Raw genomic sequence first — 23611 nt, forward strand, 5'->3', positions numbered from 1 at the left:
ACTTTTTGCTGCGTCCAAAGTGCTGCACGCAGGTGAATCCACATGTGTTCATTGAACCATGCAGATTCACCGCAATCAATACATTGCACTGATCTAATTTCTCTTGCAGAGACTAGCGACTCCGCAAGAGAAATTGACATGCTGCAGTCTGGAAAGACACGCCGCATGTCCGTGTCCGCGGGTGATCTGCAGGTGCGCGGAGACGCATAGTGGACATGGGATTTCTTGAAATCCCATACACTTTGCTTGTAATGTAGAACACTGCGGTTTGCACGCAGTGCAAGTGCGCTGTGTCCAATCCGTAGCATTTCCTCACCATGTGCACATACACTTAAAGTCAGGCTACCATGCTGTTTTCACTGCTAGAGAAGTAACTGCTGCAGCACTGCTCTGAGTGGAGAGAACACGGAGTATAGCAGAGACTTCTTCCAGTGCACAGATGCGCATATAATCCCAGCGTGTGATACACTCCTCGCACATAATCCCAGCTATGATACAGTCTGTGTATCCAATCCCAGTGCGTGACACACTCTGTGTATCCAATTCAAGTGTGTTATACACTGTACATAAAATCCCAGTGAGTGAAACACTCAATGCATCTCATCCTAGGGCGTGATACAGTCTTCAAATCCAATACCAGTGTGTGATACAGTCTGAGTATCCAATCCCAGTGTGTGATACACCGCACATCTAATTCTAGCGCATGATACATTCCACGTATCTAATACCAGTGCTTAACACACTGACACACTCTGTGTATCCAATCCCAATGTTTGATACACTCCACAGTCTGCATACCCAACAGTCTGTGTATCCAATTCCAGCATGAAACAATCCATGCATCTAATCCCAACGTGTGATACATTCTGCATATCAAATCGAATTCTAATTCTAGCGCGTGATACATTCCAAATACAGTCATGGTCAAAAGTGTTGGCATTCTTGAAATTGTTCCAGAAAATGAAGTATTTCTCCCAGAAAATCATTGCAATCACATGTTTTGTTATACACATGTTTATTTCCTTTGTGTATATTGGAACAACACAAAAAAAATCAGAGAAAAGCTCAAATTGGACATAATTTCACATAAAACCCCAAAAACGGACAGGACAAAATTGTTGGCACCTTTCCAAAATTGTGGGTATAACAAAACATGTAATTGTTATAATTTTCTGAGAGAAATAGTTCCTTTTCTGGAACAATTTCAAGGGTGGCAACACTTTCCGCCATGACTGTATCTAATACCATCACTTGATACACTCTTTGTATCCCATCCCAAAGTTTGATGCACTCCACAGTCTGCATATCCAATCCCAGCATGTGATACCCTCTACGAATCCAATCCCAGCATGTGATATACGCCACATATCCAGCCCCAGTGCGTGATCCACTCCATGTATCCAAACCTAGGGCGTAATACACTCCCCGTATGTTATCCCAGCAGCTGATACAGAGAGTAGCACCAACTAACACAATCAGCACTGCCAGCCATTCTCTTTAAAAGTCCACATGTCAGTTTCACTTTGCAGTCACCAACAAAATGGCTCCACTGTGATCCTAAACTTCATTCTCTCTCATCCTTTTGCAAACACCCATAGGTAGAGGGGAGGAGTGACATCACACACATGTGAGCAGATCCTGCCCACATTTACTGCAGTCGTAATGCGAGTTAGCAGTACACTAGGTTTTCATGGCAAACTTTAGGAGCTGCTCCCCCTAGTGTTTAAAAGAGGAAGATATTCAAAACCTTTTATATTATTTTTCATATTTTATACCAAAAAAAAATTAAGATTTAAAAAAAACATTAATACGTTACATTTCTTTAATTGCTGAATTTTTTTTATGACACATTCCCTTTAAGAAGAAAGTTAAGCAAGTGAAATTTTATACATACAGTACAGACCAAAAGTTTGGACACACCTTCTCATTTAAAGATTTTTCTGTATTTTCATGACTATGAAAATTGTACATTCACACTGAAGGCATCAAAACTATGAATTAACACATGTGGAATTATATACTTAACAAAAAAGTGTGAAACAACTGAAAATATGTCTTATATTCTAGGTTCTTCAAAGTAGCCACCTTTTGCTTTGATGACTGCTTTGTACACTCTTGGCATTCTCTTGAAGAGCTTCAAGAAGTAGTCACCGCAAATGGTCTTCCAACAATCTTGAAGGAGTTCCCAGAGATGCTTAGCACTTGTTGGCCCTTTTGCCTTCACTCTGCGGTCCATCTCACCCCAAACCATCTCGATTGGGTTCAGGTCTGGTGACTGTGGAGGCCAGGTCATCTGGCGTAGCACCCCATCACTCTCCTTCTTGGTCAAATAGCCCTTACACAGCCTGGAGGTGTGTTTGAGGTCATTGTCCTGTTGAAAAATAAATGATGGTCCAACTAAACGCAAACCGGATGGAATAGCATGCCGCTGCAAGATGCTGTGGTAGCCATGCTGGTTCAGTATGCCTTCAATTTTGAATAAATCCCCAACAGAGTCACCAGCAAAGCACCCCCACACCATCACACCTCCTCCTCCATGCTTCATGGTGGGAACCAGGCATGTAGAGTCGGTGGTTGGAACCAAAGATCTCAAATTTGGACTCATCAGACCAAAGCACAGATTTCCACTGGTCTAATGTCCATTCCTTGTGTTCTTTAGCCCAAACAAGTCTCTTCTGCTTGTTGCCTGTCTTTAGCAGTGGTTTCCTAGCAGCTATTTTACCATGAAGGCCTGCTGCACAAAGTCTCCTCTTAACAGTTGTTGTAGAGATGTGTCTGCTGCTAGAACTCTGTGTGGCATTGACCCGGTCTCTAATCTGAGCTGCTGTTAACCTGCGATTTCTGAGGCTGGTGACTCAGATAAACTTATCCTCAGAAGCAGAGGTGACTCTTGGTCTTCCTTTCCTGGGGCGGTCCTCATGTGAGCCAGTTTCTTTGTAGCGCTTGATGGTTTTTGCAACTGCACTTGGGGACACTTTCAAAGTGTGCCCAATTTTTCGGACTGACTGACCTTCATTTCTTAAAGTAATGATGGCCACTCGTTTTTCTTTACTTAGCTGCTTTTTTCTTGCCATAATACAAAATCTAACAGTCTATTCAGTAGGACTATCAGCTGTGTATCCACCTGACTTCTGCACAACACAACTGATGGTCCCAACCCCATTTATAAGGCAAGAAATCCCACTTATTAAACCTGACAGGGCACACCTGTGAAGTGAAAACCATTTCCGGTGACTACCTCTTGAAGCTCATCAAGAGAATGCCAAGAGTGTGCAAAGCAGTCATCAAAGCAAAAGGTGGCTACTTTGAAGAACCTAGAATATAAGACATATTTTCAGTTGTTTCATACTTTTTTGTTAAGTATATAATTCCACATGTGTTAATTCATAGTTCTGATGCCTTCAGTGCGAATGTACAATTTTCATAGTCATGAAAATACAGAAAAATCTTTAAATGAGAAGGTGTGTCCAAACTTTTGGTCTGTACTGTATAGTTTTTCATCAATCTGAAAGCAGGCTAGGGCAATGCACAATTAACTACAGAATCAAGCAAAAAATTGACAATGAAGGACAAATGAACACAAGGAAAGAGGGAAGATGAGGGGCAATAAAGTAGTGTAATCTCTATATATCATGCACAGCATACTAGATGTCCCAAAAATCCCATGCCTATTGTACCTATCTTATCATTATGTAAGGCAGTGCAGTATTCTAGGTTTGCAATGTCTTTGATTTTAGTATATAGACTGAGTACATAAGGGGGAAAAGTTTTCTTTCCATTGGGGGACATTTAGTGTGCTACTGTTAAAATGAGTAATCTGGTAGCTACCTCCCCAACATACATAAAAAATAAAGTGAGGACATAGCTTGAGGATCCAGGAGGAGGCTGGTGACTTTTTGATTGCTTTTTATTAAATTTTTTTGAGGCAGTGACCAAAAAAATAGCAATTATGTTTTGTTTTTTACAATATTCACTGGCATAACTTAGTCACAAGCAATTTTTATAGTCCGTTTTACAACAGATGCAGCAATGTGAAATATGTTTGTTTTTTTTCCATTAATAGAAAACTTAACTGGAAAAAAGGGCTATTTACAGTTTTGACTTTTTTTTCTAAACTTTTTTTTTTCTGGGCTTTTCCACAAGGCGCAAATGGCAAGTAGACACCGTTAAGCCGCCTCATGCGGCTGTCCAGTATGTTTTCCTTGCAGTGGCATTTTGCCACCCCCCTGCCTCCATCCGGAAATGGGATTCGGCCATTCTCCAAACTGGTTGTAAAACTGACAGCCAACTCAGGGAACATGTTAAACGCCAGCTCCTTGCATTCAATTGTACTTATGTTTTTCAGGCGCAAGTACAATTGAAGCTCTGACCGCCAGCACTTCTAGGCCAGGGCAACAACAGCGGCATTGTCAGGTCAGTGGGGAGGGAAGGAGTGTGATGAGACAGTATAGGGAGGGAGAGAATGTGAAAAGACAGTGTGGGGGAGAATGTGTGAGACAGTATGGGGTGGGTGACTGTGTCTGAAGACAGTATGGGGAGGGGGTGGAATGTGTGAGACCATATGGAGGGAATGTATCAGGAGATAGTATGAGGTGGGGAGGTGGGGAATGTGTGAGGCAACAGTATGGAGGGAATGTGCGAGAAGACAGTATGGAGGGGATGTGTGAGGAGACAGTATGGTGAGAGTCAGAAATTTATGAGGAGACAGTATGGAGAGGGAGAGAGGAGATGTTTAAGGGGACAGTATGGTGGTAGAAATGTCCGAGGGAACATTAAAGAATAAAATATAAAGAAGGGACAGCATTGTGGGACAGTGTGAGGTCACAGTATGGAGGTGACAGCATGCAGGAGGGGAGTGTGAGCAGGGGACACATTATAGAGACTAGGCATCATAAAGGAGACACAGTGTGAAGAGTGGGCCCAGAATGGAAAAGAGAGGACAGTGTTGAGGTCAGTTACCATAAAAGGGACAATCTGGGGGTCATATTTTGTGCACGGAGCACTGAGAGAGGCAATTACTTAGGGGCACAGGGTGGGGCAGATATTTTTTATTCAAGGACATTATAATGACACTGATACTTTTAATAGCACCATGTCGTGATGTGCTGCAGAAGACTCGAAAAGATGGAAGTCTGCAGAGTTGAGCTGTGGATGTGAAAAGTCATCATGGCATCTGGGCAAGATGGAGAAGAAAAGAAAGAGAACAACTCCAATCAAAGAACATGTCACCAATAAGGTACCTGGAGGTAAATGTTTATTTGTGATAATGCCTGTGTCTCATAAGTATTGTGACTCTAGTATGGTCCGCAGTCTGATGATGGCTGCCAACAACAACTCCCAGTATCATATTATTGTTAAGACATACTGGGAGTTGTAGGTTCATGCAACACAATTGTATATGGGGCCTATCTGACTTTACAATTGATCACTGTATTATGCTTGGTGCTGTATTTATGTACTAATAGTGGTTCTGGTGATGTATTTCTGTACTGATTATGGTTCTGGTGATGAATTTCTATAATGTTGATGGTTCTGGTGCTGTATTCATGTACTGATAATGATTCTGGTGATGCATTCCTTTACTGATGGAGATTGTGATGCAGTATTTATGTACTATTGATGGTTCTAGTAATGTACAGTATGTCTGTACTGATGGTGGTTCTGGTGATGTATTACTGTACTGTTATCGGTTCTGATTCTGTATATAAGTAGTAATCCATAACTTGTCAGATAATGTGATAGATGACTATACTAATAAAATATTGTGCAGACTCACAAGTTAAGGGTTACTACATCTGTATTTTTGTTAGGAGCATTTATTATATAATTAAAATTGCCCATGAGGTTTTCTATTTCACCAAATCTGTGTTTGTGTAGGTATTCTAGTTTTTTGTGTGGTAATATACCTACCACTGTCTTCTTCGGTAACCAGGGCTGCTTCAGTCCTCTTCTGAGTGACATAACTGCTGTTCACACTCTCCAGGTCACACTGTGCTCTGTGTGTCCCAGAGCTTATTTTTACAATGTAAGTTTCAGAACGAGTCTTCAGAGACTCACATTGTAAAAGAGACTTCTGGCTCACACAGATCACAGGGTCACCCTGAGTCTGAAGAGCGATGACGTCACTCAGAACAGAAGCATAACGGAGCGGAATACCAGAGAAGATGGGGTTAAATGAGTATATTAACATACTAACACTACAGTACTCACATATACACAGATTTAGTGTACTGTCACTTTAAGCACTTTAGCATGCCAAATCCTAACAGTGTTTAATACACTCACTGTCAGGATTCAGCTCAGCTTGCCAGTTCCAGTGATCATCACATGGCCACTCACTTGCAATTTTCATACTTACAGTCACGTGACAACTAGCTTCTATTCTTGTTTCTCTCAATGAAGCAGGGGCTGTTGTATTTCCATGAACATTGAGAGAATTAGGATAAGCAGCTAGCTGACTTGTGACTGTAAGTATGCAAATGTAGCACCCTGAGGATTCGGCTGCTACAGGGGTATTGCACCTCAACCCAGAGGTGTGATATTCCACTCCCGGGTAAGGAAGGAGTGTGGAACTGAGCTCAGATAGACTGCATGCACTACATACATCCCATTCCAGAGGAGCAGGCCGACGGCACTCCCACTTAGAAATGTGCAGGTGCGACCGAGCCTGTTCCTGGCTGGAGTGGGAGGGGGGAGGAACATCCCATGTAGTGTAGGGGCAGATAGGGGGAGCAGTCTGGGTAGTGGTAGGAGCTCATTGGGTGCTGGTCACCTGAGCTCACACATAGAGGGCTATATAAGGAGGGCACCATCAAAGATCAGGGTCAGACGCAGAGAGTAAGTCTGCTGCAGAGGAAGTCAGCCTGCAGCAAGGGAGCAGAACAGACCTGAGCCTGAAGAGTGAGAGAGTGGAGTACAGAAAGACCCAGAGGGGGACAAAGAAGGGACCCAAGAACCCAAATAAGAACACCGGGTGAGGAGTCAGCAGAAGGGTACCGGAACCCAAGCTGGTGGGGGTAAAGACATTCCCCAGCCAGAGACCGGAGACCGTGGGCAGAGTCTGTCACGGTCACCCACTACATTCACCCTGAAGGCACACCACATGGAGGGTCAGGGAACCTGAGGCCAAAGGTTGCCCAACAGAAGGCCCGAGGGAGCTGGATTTAGGTGAATCACTGGTGGGGACGGCTGAAGGAAGGACAGAGGGAGAGCTCAGGGCCACGCTCCGGACTTGTTTGGGGGTTGGCCGGATCCAGGACCTGGTGGACGCAGCACGGCTCGGGAGGTCACTTGGAGCTAGAGTGACCAGGAACATCTGCAGTAAGTAAAGACCCTTAACTGCACTACCCGAGTCTGTAATCATTACCGGCTGCACCGCACCACCACAACCCCCATCCTCTGCGCCTGTCCCCTCTGAGGCTATACCCCTCCCGTTGGGGGTTATCCCACCAAGCTGCGCATCCACCATCAGCCTCAGCGGACCCTGCAGCAGCAGCGGCCACAGTGACCGCATCACAACGGGTGGCGTAGTCGACACAACGAACTTTAATAACATCAGTAAGGACTGCCACATAACACTTAGCTTGACGCCCTGGGCACGGGACCGGGTCACAGCCGCTCGGAGACTACAACCCCCCATCTGATCCGGTGCCGGGTATTCCCCTCAAACAGGAATATGTCCCAGGGGGCGCGTCAACTTTGGCGTAGTCGGCAGGATTACGTGCCCGCAACACCCGGGTACTGCGTGCCTGAAGAAAAGTGCAAGTTTACCTCAGAAAGAAGTCTCCCGCCGGTTCCGGAGGGTCCACGTCATCGGACTCCATCACCAGTCGTTTCCCGCCGACTGTCCGCCATTTCCAGCTTGTTCCCGCCATCTGCAGAGTTTCCCGCCACTGGGCGACGCTTCCCGCCAAAACCGCAGATTTCCCGCCTTGGAAGAGCAGCGGACGCCATTATGGGCGTGCCAAAGGAGGGCAGGAGGCCACATCCCATCGTGGGCCGGGACAGAAAATGGCGCCAAAAGTGGAAACCGCCCCCACCAACAGAGACTGTGATGCTGGAGGTGTCTGTCAGCGTGAAAGAACTCCCCCTGGAGCTGACAGTCACCGAGTTGCCCCGGGACCGCCCTCGAAGTGGGAGGAGACGAAAGAGAAGAGAAAAGATGGGTGTCGCTTGGAGCAGTGTAGAACGAGCGCACCCGGAGGCAAGAGGTCTAATGAGGAGTAGCGGAGAAGCTCACCCGGAGTTGAGGAGAGAAAGAGTAGACCCGGGAATGGAGCGGCAGCAGAGCAGCACCGGCCCGCTGGCCAGGAGCCTGCTGGAGGAAGAAGGAGGAGAGCAGAGCAGCACCGGCCCGCTGGCCAGGAGCCTGCCGGAAGCAGAGCAGAGCAGCACCGACCCGATGGTCAGGAGCCTGCTGGAGTCAACAACCCCGCTAGGCTTAGCGGAGATCCTGGCGCAGCTTCCCCGAGATCGGGAGTGCGCGCGGAGTGCCCTGGAGGGCCTCGCGGGAAGGATGGCCCGAGTGCAGAGGGAGATCCTGGCGGAGTGGGGCCGGGAGATGGCCCAGCAAGCTGGAACCCGTCCACTTAACCCGCTCCCTTGGAAGAAGACATCGACTGCCTCTGCGGATGACGCGGGAGGACCCAAGGCCGGAGACGGCGCAGAAGAGGGAGCGAGACGCATGGCAGCAGGTAAGGGGGATGCCTATACCCCATACCGGAAGACCGCTTACCTGCCCCAGCTCCCCGTCGCAGAGCCCGAAGGTCCCCCGGCCGTACCCGAGACCGCCATGACATCGCCACCGACTAGGCCCCGACCGGAAGCCGCCGTCGCGACCCCGATGACGTCACGCATCGTGACCCGGAGCGTGGCGCCGGAAGAGGAGCCTCCGGCCTGGTCACAGGGCCTAGCATTTCCGGGCGCCGCATCCAAAGCAGAGCCATCTACCTCCGCGGAGCCTCCGGCCTGGTCGCAAGGCCAGGTAACCCAGGGCGCCGCCGTCCTAACGGTGCCCTTCACCTTCCAGGTGCCCCAGGCCTGGCTGCAAGGCCTGGGCAACCCGGGCGCCATCACCACCGCGCCCGCGCCCGCAATACCAAGGGTGCCACACCTGGGGGAGGACCTCTTCGGCCAGCTCACATGGCCGGACGGGCGGCCCTTCATCTGGCCCGAAGGGTACCCTGAGCTAGAGCGGCAGCAAAGACTAGGGCCCTTGTGTGAGCCCCTGATCCCGGCTCCAAAGCCCGTGACTCGGATCTCGCCTCCCCTAGAAGAGGCTCAATTTGCGTGGGACCCCAAGGGAGAAGATCTGATGGGGTTCACCGGAGAGACTCGGGCAGCTGCAGCAGCGCGCACAGAGTGTTGCCGTCAACAGCTGGCAGAGTTCAAGAGAGAGCGGGAGGAGAGGCAGGCCAAAGAGCAATGGGCCCAGACCCGCAGCGCGGAGCAAAAGAGTCGGACCAGAAGGGACCCCCGTGCAGCAGATCGTCCCCGTACCATCGGGACGGTAATAAAGTTTAATGCGCAGCATGGGTGGGGCTTCATAAGGGACCGGAACACCATGGGTGACGTCTTCGTTACACGACGGGACGTCGAGTCCCACCTGCCAGAGGGTCACAAAGGCCGTGACCTCTACGTCGGTGATGAGGTAACGTTCACCCGGCACAAGTGTGCCAAGGGACCTTACGCCCTCCACGTGCATCGCTTGACGGAGGAGGAGTTGCGGTGCGAGGAGGAGGAGCAAGAGGACCCGGACGGGTCTGAAGAAACCACCAGCCGTAAGATAAGAGCAGGAGGCAGACGCCGTTGAGTGCGGCAGAGCAGGAGACTGTATATAGTTGCCTGTCGGGGCACAGTGAATCGGAACTGAAACTGAAACTGGAACTGTTGTTGCTGCTAAAATAGTCCCCGTTGGGACCAGCGAACTGTTACCTGTAACCCTTTCCATACCAGGCTGAGGACTGTGAGCAGCCATCCCTTTCCCTTTACCTGGCCGGGGACTGAGAACGGCCAAAATTCCCTGTACATAGTTGCGCTTGCTAAAGCGCCCCCTACCGGTGTTATAGGAAAAACCATTTTTCTAAAAGACTGTCGCACTCTACCTGGTCACGAGTTGCACGGTGACCAGAGGAACAGAAGAGAGAAAGAGACGACGAGAATGTTGTTTACCTGAAAAAGTTTATATATATATTTATATAGTATTTCGTATAATATTTAATATGTTTTACATGTTTATAAAATGTTGTATGTTTTGGTGTTTTTTGTCTTTGCAGCCCGAGGACGTGCTGTGATTTACCAGGGGGGAATGTAGCACCCTGAGGATTCGGCTGCTACAGGGGTATTGCACCTCAACCCAGAGGTGTGATATTCCACTCCCGGGTAAGGAAGGAGTGTGGAACTGAGCTCAGATAGACTGCATGCACTACATACATCCCATTCCAGAGGAGCAGGCCGACGGCACTCCCACTTAGAAATGTGCAGGTGCGACCGAGCCTGTTCCTGGCTGGAGTGGGAGGGGGGAGGAACATCCCATGTAGTGTAGGGGCAGATAGGGGGAGCAGTCTGGGTAGTGGTAGGAGCTCATTGGGTGCTGGTCACCTGAGCTCACACATAGAGGGCTATATAAGGAGGGCACCATCAAAGATCAGGGTCAGACGCAGAGAGTAAGTCTGCTGCAGAGGAAGTCAGCCTGCAGCAAGGGAGCAGAACAGACCTGAGCCTGAAGAGTGAGAGAGTGGAGTACAGAAAGACCCAGAGGGGGACAAAGAAGGGACCCAAGAACCCAAATAAGAACACCGGGTGAGGAGTCAGCAGAAGGGTACCGGAACCCAAGCTGGTGGGGGTAAAGACATTCCCCAGCCAGAGACCGGAGACCGTGGGCAGAGTCTGTCACGGTCACCCACTACATTCACCCTGAAGGCACACCACATGGAGGGTCAGGGAACCTGAGGCCAAAGGTTGCCCAACAGAAGGCCCGAGGGAGCTGGATTTAGGTGAATCACTGGTGGGGACGGCTGAAGGAAGGACAGAGGGAGAGCTCAGGGCCACGCTCCGGACTTGTTTGGGGGTTGGCCGGATCCAGGACCTGGTGGACGCAGCACGGCTCGGGAGGTCACTTGGAGCTAGAGTGACCAGGAACATCTGCAGTAAGTAAAGACCCTTAACTGCACTACCCGAGTCTGTAATCATTACCGGCTGCACCGCACCACCACAACCCCCATCCTCTGCGCCTGTCCCCTCTGAGGCTATACCCCTCCCGTTGGGGGTTATCCCACCAAGCTGCGCATCCACCATCAGCCTCAGCGGACCCTGCAGCAGCAGCGGCCACAGTGACCGCATCACAACGGGTGGCGTAGTCGACACAACGAACTTTAATAACATCAGTAAGGACTGCCACATAACACTTAGCTTGACGCCCTGGGCACGGGACCGGGTCACAGCCGCTCGGAGACTACAACCCCCCATCTGATCCGGTGCCGGGTATTCCCCTCAAACAGGAATATGTCCCAGGGGGCGCGTCACAAATCGCATATGAACGGTCATACGACTACTCAAACTGCTTAAGCTATGTATGAGAGAGGTGTGCTAAACTGAATTTTTGCCCCTGGAGCAAGAAAACAGATTTGCCTCATGGGATACATTCTTGGCAGGGAAAGGGTTAATATAGATTAGAACATTGCTTAACATTGTATTTAGTAAACAAATGAACAATAAAAAAAAATGTGTGTGAAGGTATGCATTTGATACTTCGTTATGTACATCAAAACAGACTTACCAATAATTTGATCTCTTATTGTATTAAGCAAATCTGGAGAGAATAATTGAAATCCATACATTGTAGGAAACTGCATCTCAGTGAGTTTAGCTCCAGCATCCAGCAATAGAATAAGTCCACAAAAAATACAAAAATAGACTGGTCTGCTGTATGTTATTATTTGATTATAGCCCTGGTAAAAAATTAAAATAAATAAAACAGATTAAAAAAAAAATTATTTTACCTTTGTACATCCACTATTGAATGCAGGATATCACAGCAACATAAGCAAAAGAAGAGCGATTACTAATATAAAATTATTGCAGGAGAAAAAGTTAGTAAAACATAAAACTATCTTTATTATTTCTTTAAAAAAGCACAAAGGTAGAAATAGTAAAAAATGGGAGTCAGTCTGAACAGAGAAACCAATACATTACAGATATAATAAATGTATCTGTGTGAGGCAATATGAAGCAAAATAGCGTTTTTATATACATAAATATACATATGGTACATATGAGAGCAATAGAGGGAATAGCCTTTCCAAGATAAACAATCAAAACTGATACATTGCCAAAATGCTCATAAGATTAGGCAGCCACCCAAAACCCAACATGTACTTTGCACATATACTTCATCTGGGGTGGCTGCCTGGTCGTGTGCAAAGGTTTTATATAGAATGCAATATCCAATCAGACATTTCATTGCAAGATGGATATAGGAAACTCGTGAATTAGCTTCTAATGGGTGCGATGAGGTTAATGACACCCACAAATGATTTGTACATCTAAAGCGCAGTGATTCTATGTAGCAGAAGGGGAGGAAATGAATCCATTGATAGGACTAGGATTGGTGTGCCGCATATCTCTATTCTGATCGCTTTTATATTGCAATTTTATCACCTTGTTCCTGGGACTAGGAGTGTAATAAAATCCTCTCTTGGATAGCTATTACCTGGTTGGGCTATGCTATATTCGGTCTTGTTTTCTGAAGTCACCTGCACCAAATATTGGAAGATTGGCAGTGAAGGAGGGTTGCATGCTGACGCTGTAAATGTGGTAGAGGAGACGAAATCTGGAGGATATTTTATATGCTACAAAGTTCGCGTTTCATGTTACAATTTCATCTTTTGTAAATAATAGCCTTAACAACCATATTCCTCTTCATGATACTATCAATAAAGTGGAAGCCAAGAACTGGAATAGGAATGGACATGGCAACCGGTTGAGACTGTCAGCTTAATCTGCAAGATTCCACCGAACTACACCGATGGAACGGAGAGTTATCACCACCCCTGATGACTTCTAGCTAGTATTTTCAAAGCATAGTATCAGAGTCGATAAAAAGTGGATAGTGAAGAATGACTGAAAAAAGATAATTAGTTCATATCACCTGATACTCACAGGAATCCCAGGCTCACGGATAGTGAAGAATGGTCCTGCAAATCCGAGTTAAAATCAAGAGATCTTGGAACATGGTAAGACAGATACAGTTAACGGGTTATCTGAGCAAAATGAAAATTTCACCAGTGGCGTGGTATATTAACTCCATAATGACCAAGCCAATTTTTTCAAATCTGATGTGGCACTTTGTGCGGCAATAACTCTGATTTTGAGACAGTTCATGACAAATTCTAAATTTAGGTTATGTTTTGCGCCTATTTATGAAAATATCATACATTTGGCAACAATTTTAAACAATTAACAGTTTTCAAACTTTGAATAGTTTTACCTTTAATCTAGATAGTCATACTAAGCAAAAATAGTTAATAAATAACATTCACATTATGTCTACTTTACATCAACACCATTTGTCAAATGTCCTTTTATTTTGTTAGGATGTTAAAAGGATTAAAAATTTAGCGGCAATAATTCATTTTTTTCAAGGAAATTTACAAAATTCGTTTTTTTTGTTACCTCTAAAATGTTGCAAGCTGGCCAACATTAAGGCTGTGGATTGCCATGGCAAGCATCAAGACCACACAATCGAGATATCATGGTGCCATGGGGTTAAAGAGGGAGCCCCCAAGCTCACTGTTAACCATTTAGATGCCACTATTATTATTGACAGCAGCATATAGAGGGTTAAGCGGCTATGGTTGATGCTAACAGAGATTGTGGTTGATGCAGCAGGGTGTCACCTACAGTGTACAGCTGATAAATGCTGTATTTTCACCCATCAGGGATGCTATTCTCTTATATTTCAGGTCCATAAAAAGGCATATTGGTGGCGATTAAGAGGTCAAAAAAGAACAAGCAAACTAAGCTATACTCACCTACCGGCACTTAATAGGATCTAGTGCAGGCCGTTCTGTGGTCTGCATTTACACCCGAAAGAAGTAATCACCATTCAAAGCAAGCAGGATCTATGTGACCAGTGATTAGCAGACATGGTGTCTTAGGCAACTTGTCATTACTGAAGGCACGGATGACATGCTGCTAAAATCACCTGACCAGGGCAGCCAGACAAAGTTCCCAGCAGTGTTGTTGCCGCTTTAAGGAGTGATGACTTCCTTCTGTAGTAACACAGACATGGAGCGACCTGTGCAGGTAAGTGCTGTGGATTTGTATAGTTTGTTTGTTATTTTGTAATATACTAAACCACTGGTAAAATTTTAATTTTGCCTGGACAACAACCCTTTTAACTACAGGATGCAACCAAATCTTATAGATTCATTATTAAAATAAACTATGTTCTGAGTAAATGTATTTCTAAAGAGTGCCATGCCAAGCAAAGGGAGAAATGTCATTGGGGCTATTTCTCTCTGTTTTTTCCACATCTAGCTCAACATGATTGATATTTTGCCAGAGGTGTACATAGAAATCATGGGGCCTAATACCAGAAGTCCTAATTGGGCCCTCACCCCCTAAAAAATAGAAAGTAATATTCGGCGGGGTCACAGTGAGATACACTTCCAGTGAATTCCTCCACAGTACCCTCTACATGCACAGTATGATGACCCTACAGTACCCCTGCAAAGTATGATACTCCCAGAGTGACCACAACACAGTATGATGGTCCCACCGATCTGATATTGAAGATTTATCCTAAGAATGGGCCATCAATATAAAAGTAACAGACAATCACTTTCGTATTAAAGGGACTCTGTCAGTACAGAATGACTGCTCAAACCAAGTACAGGAGCTCGGTGCATCACGGCAAGGCCAATCATTTATATACACCTTCCCACCAAGATGCACTTAAATGCCTTAATTAGAGATGAGCGTTGTTCTACTCGAACTGTTCGCCAATCTCAAATTCGAGCTGTTTTGGGCGGTGTTCGAGCCGGTCGGCGAACACGAACAATTTGAGAAAAATTCGGCTGTTCGAGGTTATGTTCGATAACTGTTCGTGCACCAAAATCATAACTGGATTTTTTCTCAGTAATGATGAAAATTAATGTTAATACGCAGTTTGAGTGTACAGCGGGGCGGGGGGAGGGGCAGGGGATGGATCTCTGCAGGAACAATGAAGATCTCCATTTTTTTTTCTCTTTCCCGCATTTGCAGTGGGGAGGTGCAATCTGTCAGCCTATCAGCAGCGCACACACGGAGCGAAGTGCTTTTTTTCACACAAGCAAGGGCATGTGTGATTGGCAGTGTATGTCACATGTCCTTGCCCTATAAGACCAAGCCATTTTCCCCGTCGCCACCATTTTCTCACTGCTGCAGCTGCGTGTTAGACGGCACCGCTGTTGCTGTGTGCGCTATACCTTGTTAATTTCAAGCCAATTTTCGCACAAATATACAGATAGCTTGGGAGTAGGGAATAGTTGTGATTGCAGTCCTTTTAAGGACTAGGTTACAGCATTTCCTACGACTTTTATCAGGCAGGTCTGTGCTCTTAAATAGATAGATTGTGGGAGTAAAGACTAATTGTAATTGGAGTCCTTTTCAGGACTAGGTTACATGAGTTCCTATCAGTTTTTGCCAGGCAGGTCTGTGCCAGTGCTGTGCAAGTTTTTTTCACAGCATTTGGCTGAATCTAGCAAAGCTAATCCTTTTTGGCCTATTGCAGAGTGTGTTAGTCAGTGGAGTAGCCTATCTGTGTTGCAAGATATACCACCTGTGTATAGAATACCAATTTTTTTACTGCACCTAGTGAAGTAAAATCTTTTGGGCATAGCATCATTCTATTAGTCCATCTATACTGACCTCCATCAGGTTGCAAACTGAATATAATTTTTTTCTGCATCTAGCTCTGAAAAAATATTTGGGCTTCTAGCAGTGTGTGGGACTTGGTCTATTAGTCCATCTATACTGACCTCCATCAGGTTGCAAATTAAAAATAATTTTTTTCTTCATTTAGCTCTGAAAAAATATTTGGGCTTCTAGCAGTGTGTGGGACTTGTTCTATTAGTCCTTCTATACTGACCTCCAGCAGGTTGCAAATTGAATATAATTTTTTTCTGCATCTAGCTCTGAAAAAATATTTGGGCTTCTAGCGGTGTGTGGGACTTGGTCTATTAGTCCATCTATACTGACCTCCATCAGGTTGCAAATTAAAAATAATTTTTTTCTGCATCTAGCTCTGAAAAAATATTTGGGCTTCTAGCAGTGTGTGGGACTTGGTCTATTAGTCCATCTATACTGACCTCCATCAGGTTGCAAATTAAAAATAATTTTTTTCTTCATTTATATCTGAAAAAATATTTGGGCTTCTAGCAGCGTGTGGGACTTGTTCTATTAGTCCATCTATACTGACCTCCATCAGGTTGCAAATTAAAAATAATTTTTTTCTGCATCTAGCTCTGAAAAAATATTTGGGCTTCTAGCAGTGTGTGGGACTTGGTCTATTAGTCCATCTATACTGACCTCCATCAGGTTGCAAATTAAAAATAATTTTTTTTCTGCATCTAGCTCTGAAAAAATATTTGGGCTTCTAGCAGTGTGTGTGACTTGGTCTATTAGTCCATCTATACTGACCTCCATCAGGTTGCAAATTGAATAAAAAAATTTTCTGCATCTAGCTCTGAAAAAATATTTGGGCTTCTAGCGGTGTGTGGGACTTGGTCTATTAGTCCATCTATACTGACCTCCATCAGGTTGCAAATTAAAAATAATTTTTTTCTGCATCTAACCCAGCCAATAGTTTTGGCCTAATACCACAGTTTGGCCACTCAGCTCTGCTCGGTTACCATCCATTGTTTTTTTGTGCAAACAACTCCAGAGTTGTGAATTAGTTAACCACCAAAATGAGTGGAAAAAGGCCTGCTGCTGGTGGAAAGGGGAATAGGCGTGTTGGGAAGGGGAAAAAAGGTTGTGTCCGTGGGGTAGGTGCAGAAGAAAGACCATCTTCCAGCCAAACTAAAATGTCTACTTCTTTTAGCGGACAATGTGATAAGATCCCTTTCTTACGGCCACGCCAATCGCTACAAATTCCAGATGAGGCACAAAAACAGCAGGTGCTTCAACGGATATCAAGTGCTCCTTTAAGTGGGCTCTCCTCCACATCAACTTCAACATCACAAATACTCCAGTCCTCAAAGGTGTCACCCAAATCGCACTTGCTTCCTCACAGCTCCCAAATCTCCAGCTGCCCGTCTGAGTATGAGGTAGAACAGATGGTTGAGTCTGCAGAGCTGTTTACTCATACTATAGCCTGGGAATCAGAGGTCGACTCCAGCGCTTCTGTGAATCCAGACGAGGAAATGATCTGCACTGATGCCCAGAATCTTTATGAGTCGGATCCAGGACCAGACGCAGAAGGTTCTGACCATAATGTAGACCCTCATTCCCAAACTGTAACTCCTGTTGGTGGAGACAATGAGGAAGACGATGATAAGACTCAAATACCTGATTGGAGCGACAACTTTAGTTTTTTGTCAGGGCAGGAACAGGTTGGCTCTGAGGACGACGGGTGTGATAACGCACAGGGTGATGATGATGAGGTCGGAGAGCCCACTTACTGTCAACCCACAGTCAGCCAAGAGATGAGGTCAGCAGAGGAGGTGGAGGAAGATGCTAGTGACGACGAGGTCAGGTTGCGCCTTCCTGGACAGAGACGTAGTACTGGAAGCACGTCAACAACTGCATCCTCAAACACAACTCTGCCTCTCACCACAAGTCGTGGTGGCTCTTCAGGTCGCATGGGTGCTAAGCCTTGCATAGCCTGGGCATTTTTTCAGATCGATAAAGATGACCCAACTCGTGTTATCTGTAACATTTGTCAGCAAAAGCTAAGTAGAGGCCAAAAAATACATAGTTTGAGTACTTCATGCATGAACCGGCACATGGACATGAAGCATAAGTTGCAGTGGGAAGCTCAGTGTGCTACAATGCGGTCTAGCCGGCCGGGCCAACCACCGTCTGCCATATCTTGTGCATCCGCGGCCTCTTCATCCTCTGTGACTGGGGGGACAGCAGTCACACCTGTTTTGGGGCGCAGACCTGCCACCTCTTTACCCGCAACAGCCAGCGTGATTGGCAGGTCATCATTTTCTTTGGAGGTGGTAACACCAGCTGGTCTTGAGCGCTGTCCGACATCGATAGCACCACCTTTGGATCAAGGCAACCTAACATGTCCGCCTGCATCTTCCTCACAGACCGGCAGTTTGCCGGGGACACCCTTATCAACCCCGTCTAAGCACAATAGCCAGCCCTCGGTCCCTCAGATGTGGACAAGTAAAAGACCATTTCCTCCTAGCCATGAGAAAGCTAAGAGGTTGAATTTCACCATCTGCAAGCTCTTGGCTACAGAAATGCTGCCTTTCCGCCTGGTGGACACAGAGGATTTTCGAGACCTTATGTCCGTCGCAGTGCCCCAGTACCAGATGCCCAGTCGGCACTACTTCTCAAAGAAAGGTGTGCCTGCGCTCCACCAGCATGTCGCACACAACATCACCGCTTCTTTGAGAAACTCTGTGTGTGACAGGGTGCATTTCACCACAGACACTTGGACGAGTAGGCATGGACAGGGGCGTTACATGTCGCTGACTGGGCACTGGGTAACTATGGTGACAGCAGGACAAGGGGCTGCTGTCCAAGTCTTGCCGTCCCTACGAGTTGTGCGTCAATCCTCTTTATGTCATTTTTCCTCCACTGCTTCTGCCTCCTCAACCTCCTCTCGGTCTTCCACCTGCACCCAAAGCCTGTCTGGTCATGCCACAAGCTTTCTAACTGCGCAGAAGGGATCCTGCACACCTCCTTACTATGCTGGCAGTAGGGCTCAACGTCATCAGGCGGTTTTTACATTGAAATGTCTGGGAAATGTGAGTCACACAGCTGAGGAGTTGTGGTCAGCTCTGGAGAACCAATTTCATGAATGGTTGTCTCCACTGGACCTGAAACCAGGGAAGGCCGTGTGCGACAATGCTGCAAACCTGGGTGCGGCCCTTCGCCGGGGCAATGTCACACACGTGCCTTGTATGGCTCACGTGTTGAACCTGGTTGTCCAGCAATTTTTAGCCCACTATCCCAGACTAGATGGCCTTCTGCAGAGGGCACGGTCGCTGTGTGCTCACTTCCGCCGTTCGCATCCCGCAGCTCAGCGACTTACATCTCTACAGAAGTCGTTGGTGCCACTTCACCGGCTAAAATGCGATGTGCCTACCCGGTGGAATTCAACTCTGCACATGTTGCAGCGACTGTGGCAGCACCGACAAGCCCTGGTGCAATACGTTCTGACGTATAGCCTGGGCCAACGAGATTCAGAGGTGGGGCAAATCACGCTGGAGGAGTGGTCTCAGATCAGGGACCTATGCACCCTTCTGCACAGTTTTGAAATGGCGACGAAGATGTTTAGTGCTGACGATGCCATTATCAGCATGACTATTCCGGTGATTTACATGCTGGAGCACATGTTAAACAGAATTCAGAGTCAGGTGGTGGCACAAGAGGAGGTGGAGGAAGTAGAGGAGGAGGAGTTGTATGCGGAAGGGCTAACATCTGCAAGGTCCAGACGGTCGGCAGCACCAGGGCGGCAGGCATGTGAGGGTGGGGGAGATGATTTTACCAGGGCGCATGGTAGCAGCCAAACTAGTGAGGAAGGTGCAGGAGCCCAGGAAGAAGTGGAGGACGAACTGATGGAAGACTCATCAGATGAGGGAGACCTTGATCACATTTCTGTTGTGCGAGGTTGGGGGGAGAGGACAGAGGAAGGAAGCATGATTGTTACCTCGCCACCAACACAACAGGGACTTGGTGCTCCTGGATGCGCAACACACATGAGTGCCTTCTTGCTGCACTACCTGCAACATGACCCTCGAATTGTGAGAATTAGAAATAATCCTGACTACTGGGTTGCCACACTGTTAGATCCCCGGTACAAAAGTAAATTTGCAGAAATTATTCCTGCCATAGAAAGGGATGCACGCATGCAGGAGTATCAGCAGAGACTGTTGCAGAATCTTACATGTGCTTTTCCACAAAATACCAGTGGTGCACGTAGTGAATCTCACAGTTCCAACTTGCCAACCGTGGTCTGTATGGAATTGTTCAATAAAGGGCCCAAAATTAAGATAACATAGATGGGAGAGGTCTCTATGAATAGGAATTCCTAAGTATTTGATACCCTGTGAGGGCCAGGCAAAGGGAAAGTTGGACTGGATGGAATCCTATATGGATTTAGGGAGGGAGACATCGAGGGCCTCAGACTTCGCTGCATTGATTTTAAAATTTTACCATGTAACAAAGTGATCTATTTCAGCCATAACAGCAGGGATGGATATATGTGATTGAGTGATATATACTAGGACATCATCAGCAAATAGAGAGCACTTGTACTCGGTGCCTCCCACCTCAATCCACCTAATATTGGGGTTATGGCGAATTGATGAGAGCAGGTGCTCCGTCACTAGGATGTATAAGAGAGGGGACAGAGGACATCCCTGCCTTGTCCCGTTGGTGATTGTGAAAGGTGATGAAAATGTTCTGACGCACCCCCTGGGCCTTGGGACACCCGGAGCCGGACCCTTTTTGGTGGATGCTGGTGGTTGTAGTCTTCGTGGCGGCGATCCGGTTCCGAGGCTCAGGGCGGTCAAACCAGTGGCGGAACTATTTATGTGGTTTTGATGTTTAAATGTCCGACTACGCCACCCGTGGATTGCGGTCAGAGTGAACCGCCGCTACAGGGCAGACCGCTAAGGCTGGTGTTGTGGGTGCAGCAGAGCGTAGCATAACTCCCCACGGGAGGAGTATAGCCTCAGGGCAGTGTATGCGGAGGATGGGGGTGATGGTGCAGGGCAGCAGCAGTAACGACACGGAGTCACTGATGCAGTTCAGGGCCTTTACTCACAGTTCTTATTATCCAGACCACGTCTGCAGGTAACGGCTGCCCACGTCGTACTGTGCTCACCAGGTGAGGGGCTCAGACAACTCCCAGATAACTTTGGAGCGCTTCACAGGACCCCCTTTGTGTGTCCTTTGTCTGGCCTTTCTTACCAACACTTCTGTCCGGCTGCCTCGGGCCTCCTCTTGGTAAACTTGGCGCCAGTTTCCCTGACCCTATGTGGTGCCTTCCTAGCGGGTGGAGCAAGGGGCTGCGCCACATAAAATGTCAGAGCCTCCGGTTTCTAGCTGAGGGTCGTTTCCTGCCTCCACTAGTTCGGGGACCGGTCTCCCCCTTTGGCCTGACCCCTCCACGCAGGTGGATTCGGGCGTGCGGTGGCGACTCGCCCGTCCGCACCCCTGGGATCCCTTCATTCCTCGTTCCTGGAGCCTTCTCCGCTCCTCTTCCTTCCTTCTCCCTCTTGCAGGCCTGGGCCTCTGTTACTAGGCCCGCCTCCGGAGCAGAGCTCATGCAGAGCCCCTGCTCCCTGCCACTTCTGCTCAGACTTCTCTGCACTGAACTAAGATGGTGCCCACCTTTTATACTCCCTTCTCAATGCACCCAGGAACTGCTTCCTCCCTGCTCCTGCACTGCAGGGTTCCCCTTCCTCAGTGTTCCCTCCCCCCACTCCAGCCAGGGACAGGGACTGTCGTGCCCATCTCAGGGGCATATTGGTCGCCCTGCCCCACGGCAATGTGGTGTAATGCATGCAGGTGTCGGGTCCTGATCCACACTCCATCCTTATCTGAGAGTGAGATATCACACCTCTGGGTGAGGTGCAATACGTCTGTAGCAACCGAGCCCTCGGTGCTACAGTTCCATTTATCTTCAGCCTAGGTGACGTATTGTGATACAGGGCCGTGATTTTGGCTATAAAAGGGTCCCCTAGACCCCTACCCCAAGCTTTTTAAGAGAATCATATATGGCGTGCCAGGAGACTCTATGGAATGCTTTCTCAGCATCCAACGAGAGTATCTACTTACAAATTTTTAACTGCATCTAGCCCAGGAAATACTTTGTGCCTAGTAGCAGTGTCTGCTAGTCAGCGGATTATCCCGGCTGTTAAGCAAGCTACACCACCTGTAGTTTGGACACTTAATTTTTTCAAAGGAAATGCTTCGGGACCACGGGATACTTAGTGAAGAGCATCAGGAGGCACCCCAAGGCATAGGGGCTGGGACTGGCACTAGGATGCCTTGCGGTGGACAGCCGAGCTCGATCCTTATAAAAGCTTTTTAACTGCAGCAGCTTTAGTGGACGCTACTGGAGCTGGAATTACGCGGCTGCTGGCATGAGACTTGCCCTCCAATAGATCCTTGTAAATGGATTTAAAGTGTATTCATTCAAATTAGAGGGACAATTTAAATTAAAAAGCTTAGAGCTGCCTCCACCACAGGGGGGCTCTCTCGACCCACCAGCGGACAGGCACCAGTATTGGGAGAGGGGGGCTGGCCGTCAGGGTTCAATGCGGCTCTGGCACAAACCCGGCGACACGGAGGTGGCACGGGCAGGAGCGGACTGGCCGTCTCGGCTTCTCACTTTTTGGATTTTAGAAGGGCATGACATGCCTATATCTGTGTCTCCCCCTCCTTTTACTCCTCCACCTCTTTTCTTTTCGCATGACTATATGTACTTGTCACTTTTCCATGTGTTAGTTGTGTCTTCTGAGCAGTTTGTCAGCTTTTGGACACCTTTGAAGGTGTTTTCTATGTGTTTCTATGTGTTTTTGTTTGCCTGCCATTGGTTTTAACGGTGTTCGAAGGTGTTTGACGAACAGTTCGACGAACAGTTCGGCGAACACACGGGCGTTCGACGAACCGAACTCGAACACTACGGGGGTGGCTCAACACTAGCCTTAATGCACTGAGAAACCTGTACTTGGTTTAAACAGTGATTAATATTTTTAACCTGTAAAAACACGCACATAAAAAGATGCAACTAAAAACCTTGTTACTTCATGGTAAAATTGTGCACTCTGACTTGTTTTATGGACTTTTAGGACAGCAAATATTTATATGCACAGTGGGGAAAAAAAGTATTTAGTCAGCCACCAATTGTGCAAGTTCTGCCACTTAAAAAGACTAGAGAGGCCTGTAATTGACATCATAGGTAGACCTCAACTATGAGAGACAAAATGAGAAAACAAATCCTGAAAATCACATTGTCTGATTTGGAAAGAATTTTTTTTAAATTTTGGTGGAAAATAAGTATTTGGTCAATTACAAACAAGCAAGATTTCTGGCTCTCACAGACCTGTATCATCTTCTTTAAGAGGCTCCTCTGTCCTCCACTCATTGCCTGTAGTACTGGCACCTGTTTGAACTTGTTATCAGTATAAAAGACACCTGTCCGCAACCTCAAACAGTCACACTCCAAACTCCACTGTGGTGAAGACCAAAGAGCTGTTGAAGGACACCAGAAACAAAATTGTAGCCCTGCACCAGGCTGGGAAGACTGAATCTGCAATAGGCAAGCAGCTTGGTGTGAAGAAATCAACTGTGGGAGCAATAATTAGAAAATGGAAGACATACAAAACCACTGATAATCTCCCTTGATCTGGGGCTCCACACAAGATCTCACCCCGTGGGG

At 47.1% G+C, this 23611-nt stretch overlaps 1 protein-coding gene across 1 annotated transcript in view; it reads right to left on the reverse strand.

Annotated features, from left to right (window-relative positions):
- LOC141257813 (pecanex-like protein 2) overlaps window positions 1–23611 on the reverse strand; it is a 1433759-nt gene that overhangs the window by 944003 nt on the left and 466145 nt on the right. Inside the window, exon 12 of the mRNA XM_073672817.1 lies at window positions 11777–11948. Within this exon, the coding sequence (XP_073528918.1) occupies window positions 11777–11948 (172 nt within the window). The remainder of the gene's footprint in view (window positions 1–11776; window positions 11949–23611) is intronic.

The sequence above is a fragment of the Phyllobates terribilis genome, unplaced genomic scaffold (genome assembly GCF_046119375.1).
Source record: "Phyllobates terribilis strain yellow unplaced genomic scaffold, ASM4611937v1 Scaffold_3__8_contigs__length_932513732, whole genome shotgun sequence".
NCBI classification, from domain to species: domain Eukaryota; kingdom Metazoa; phylum Chordata; class Amphibia; order Anura; family Dendrobatidae; genus Phyllobates; species Phyllobates terribilis.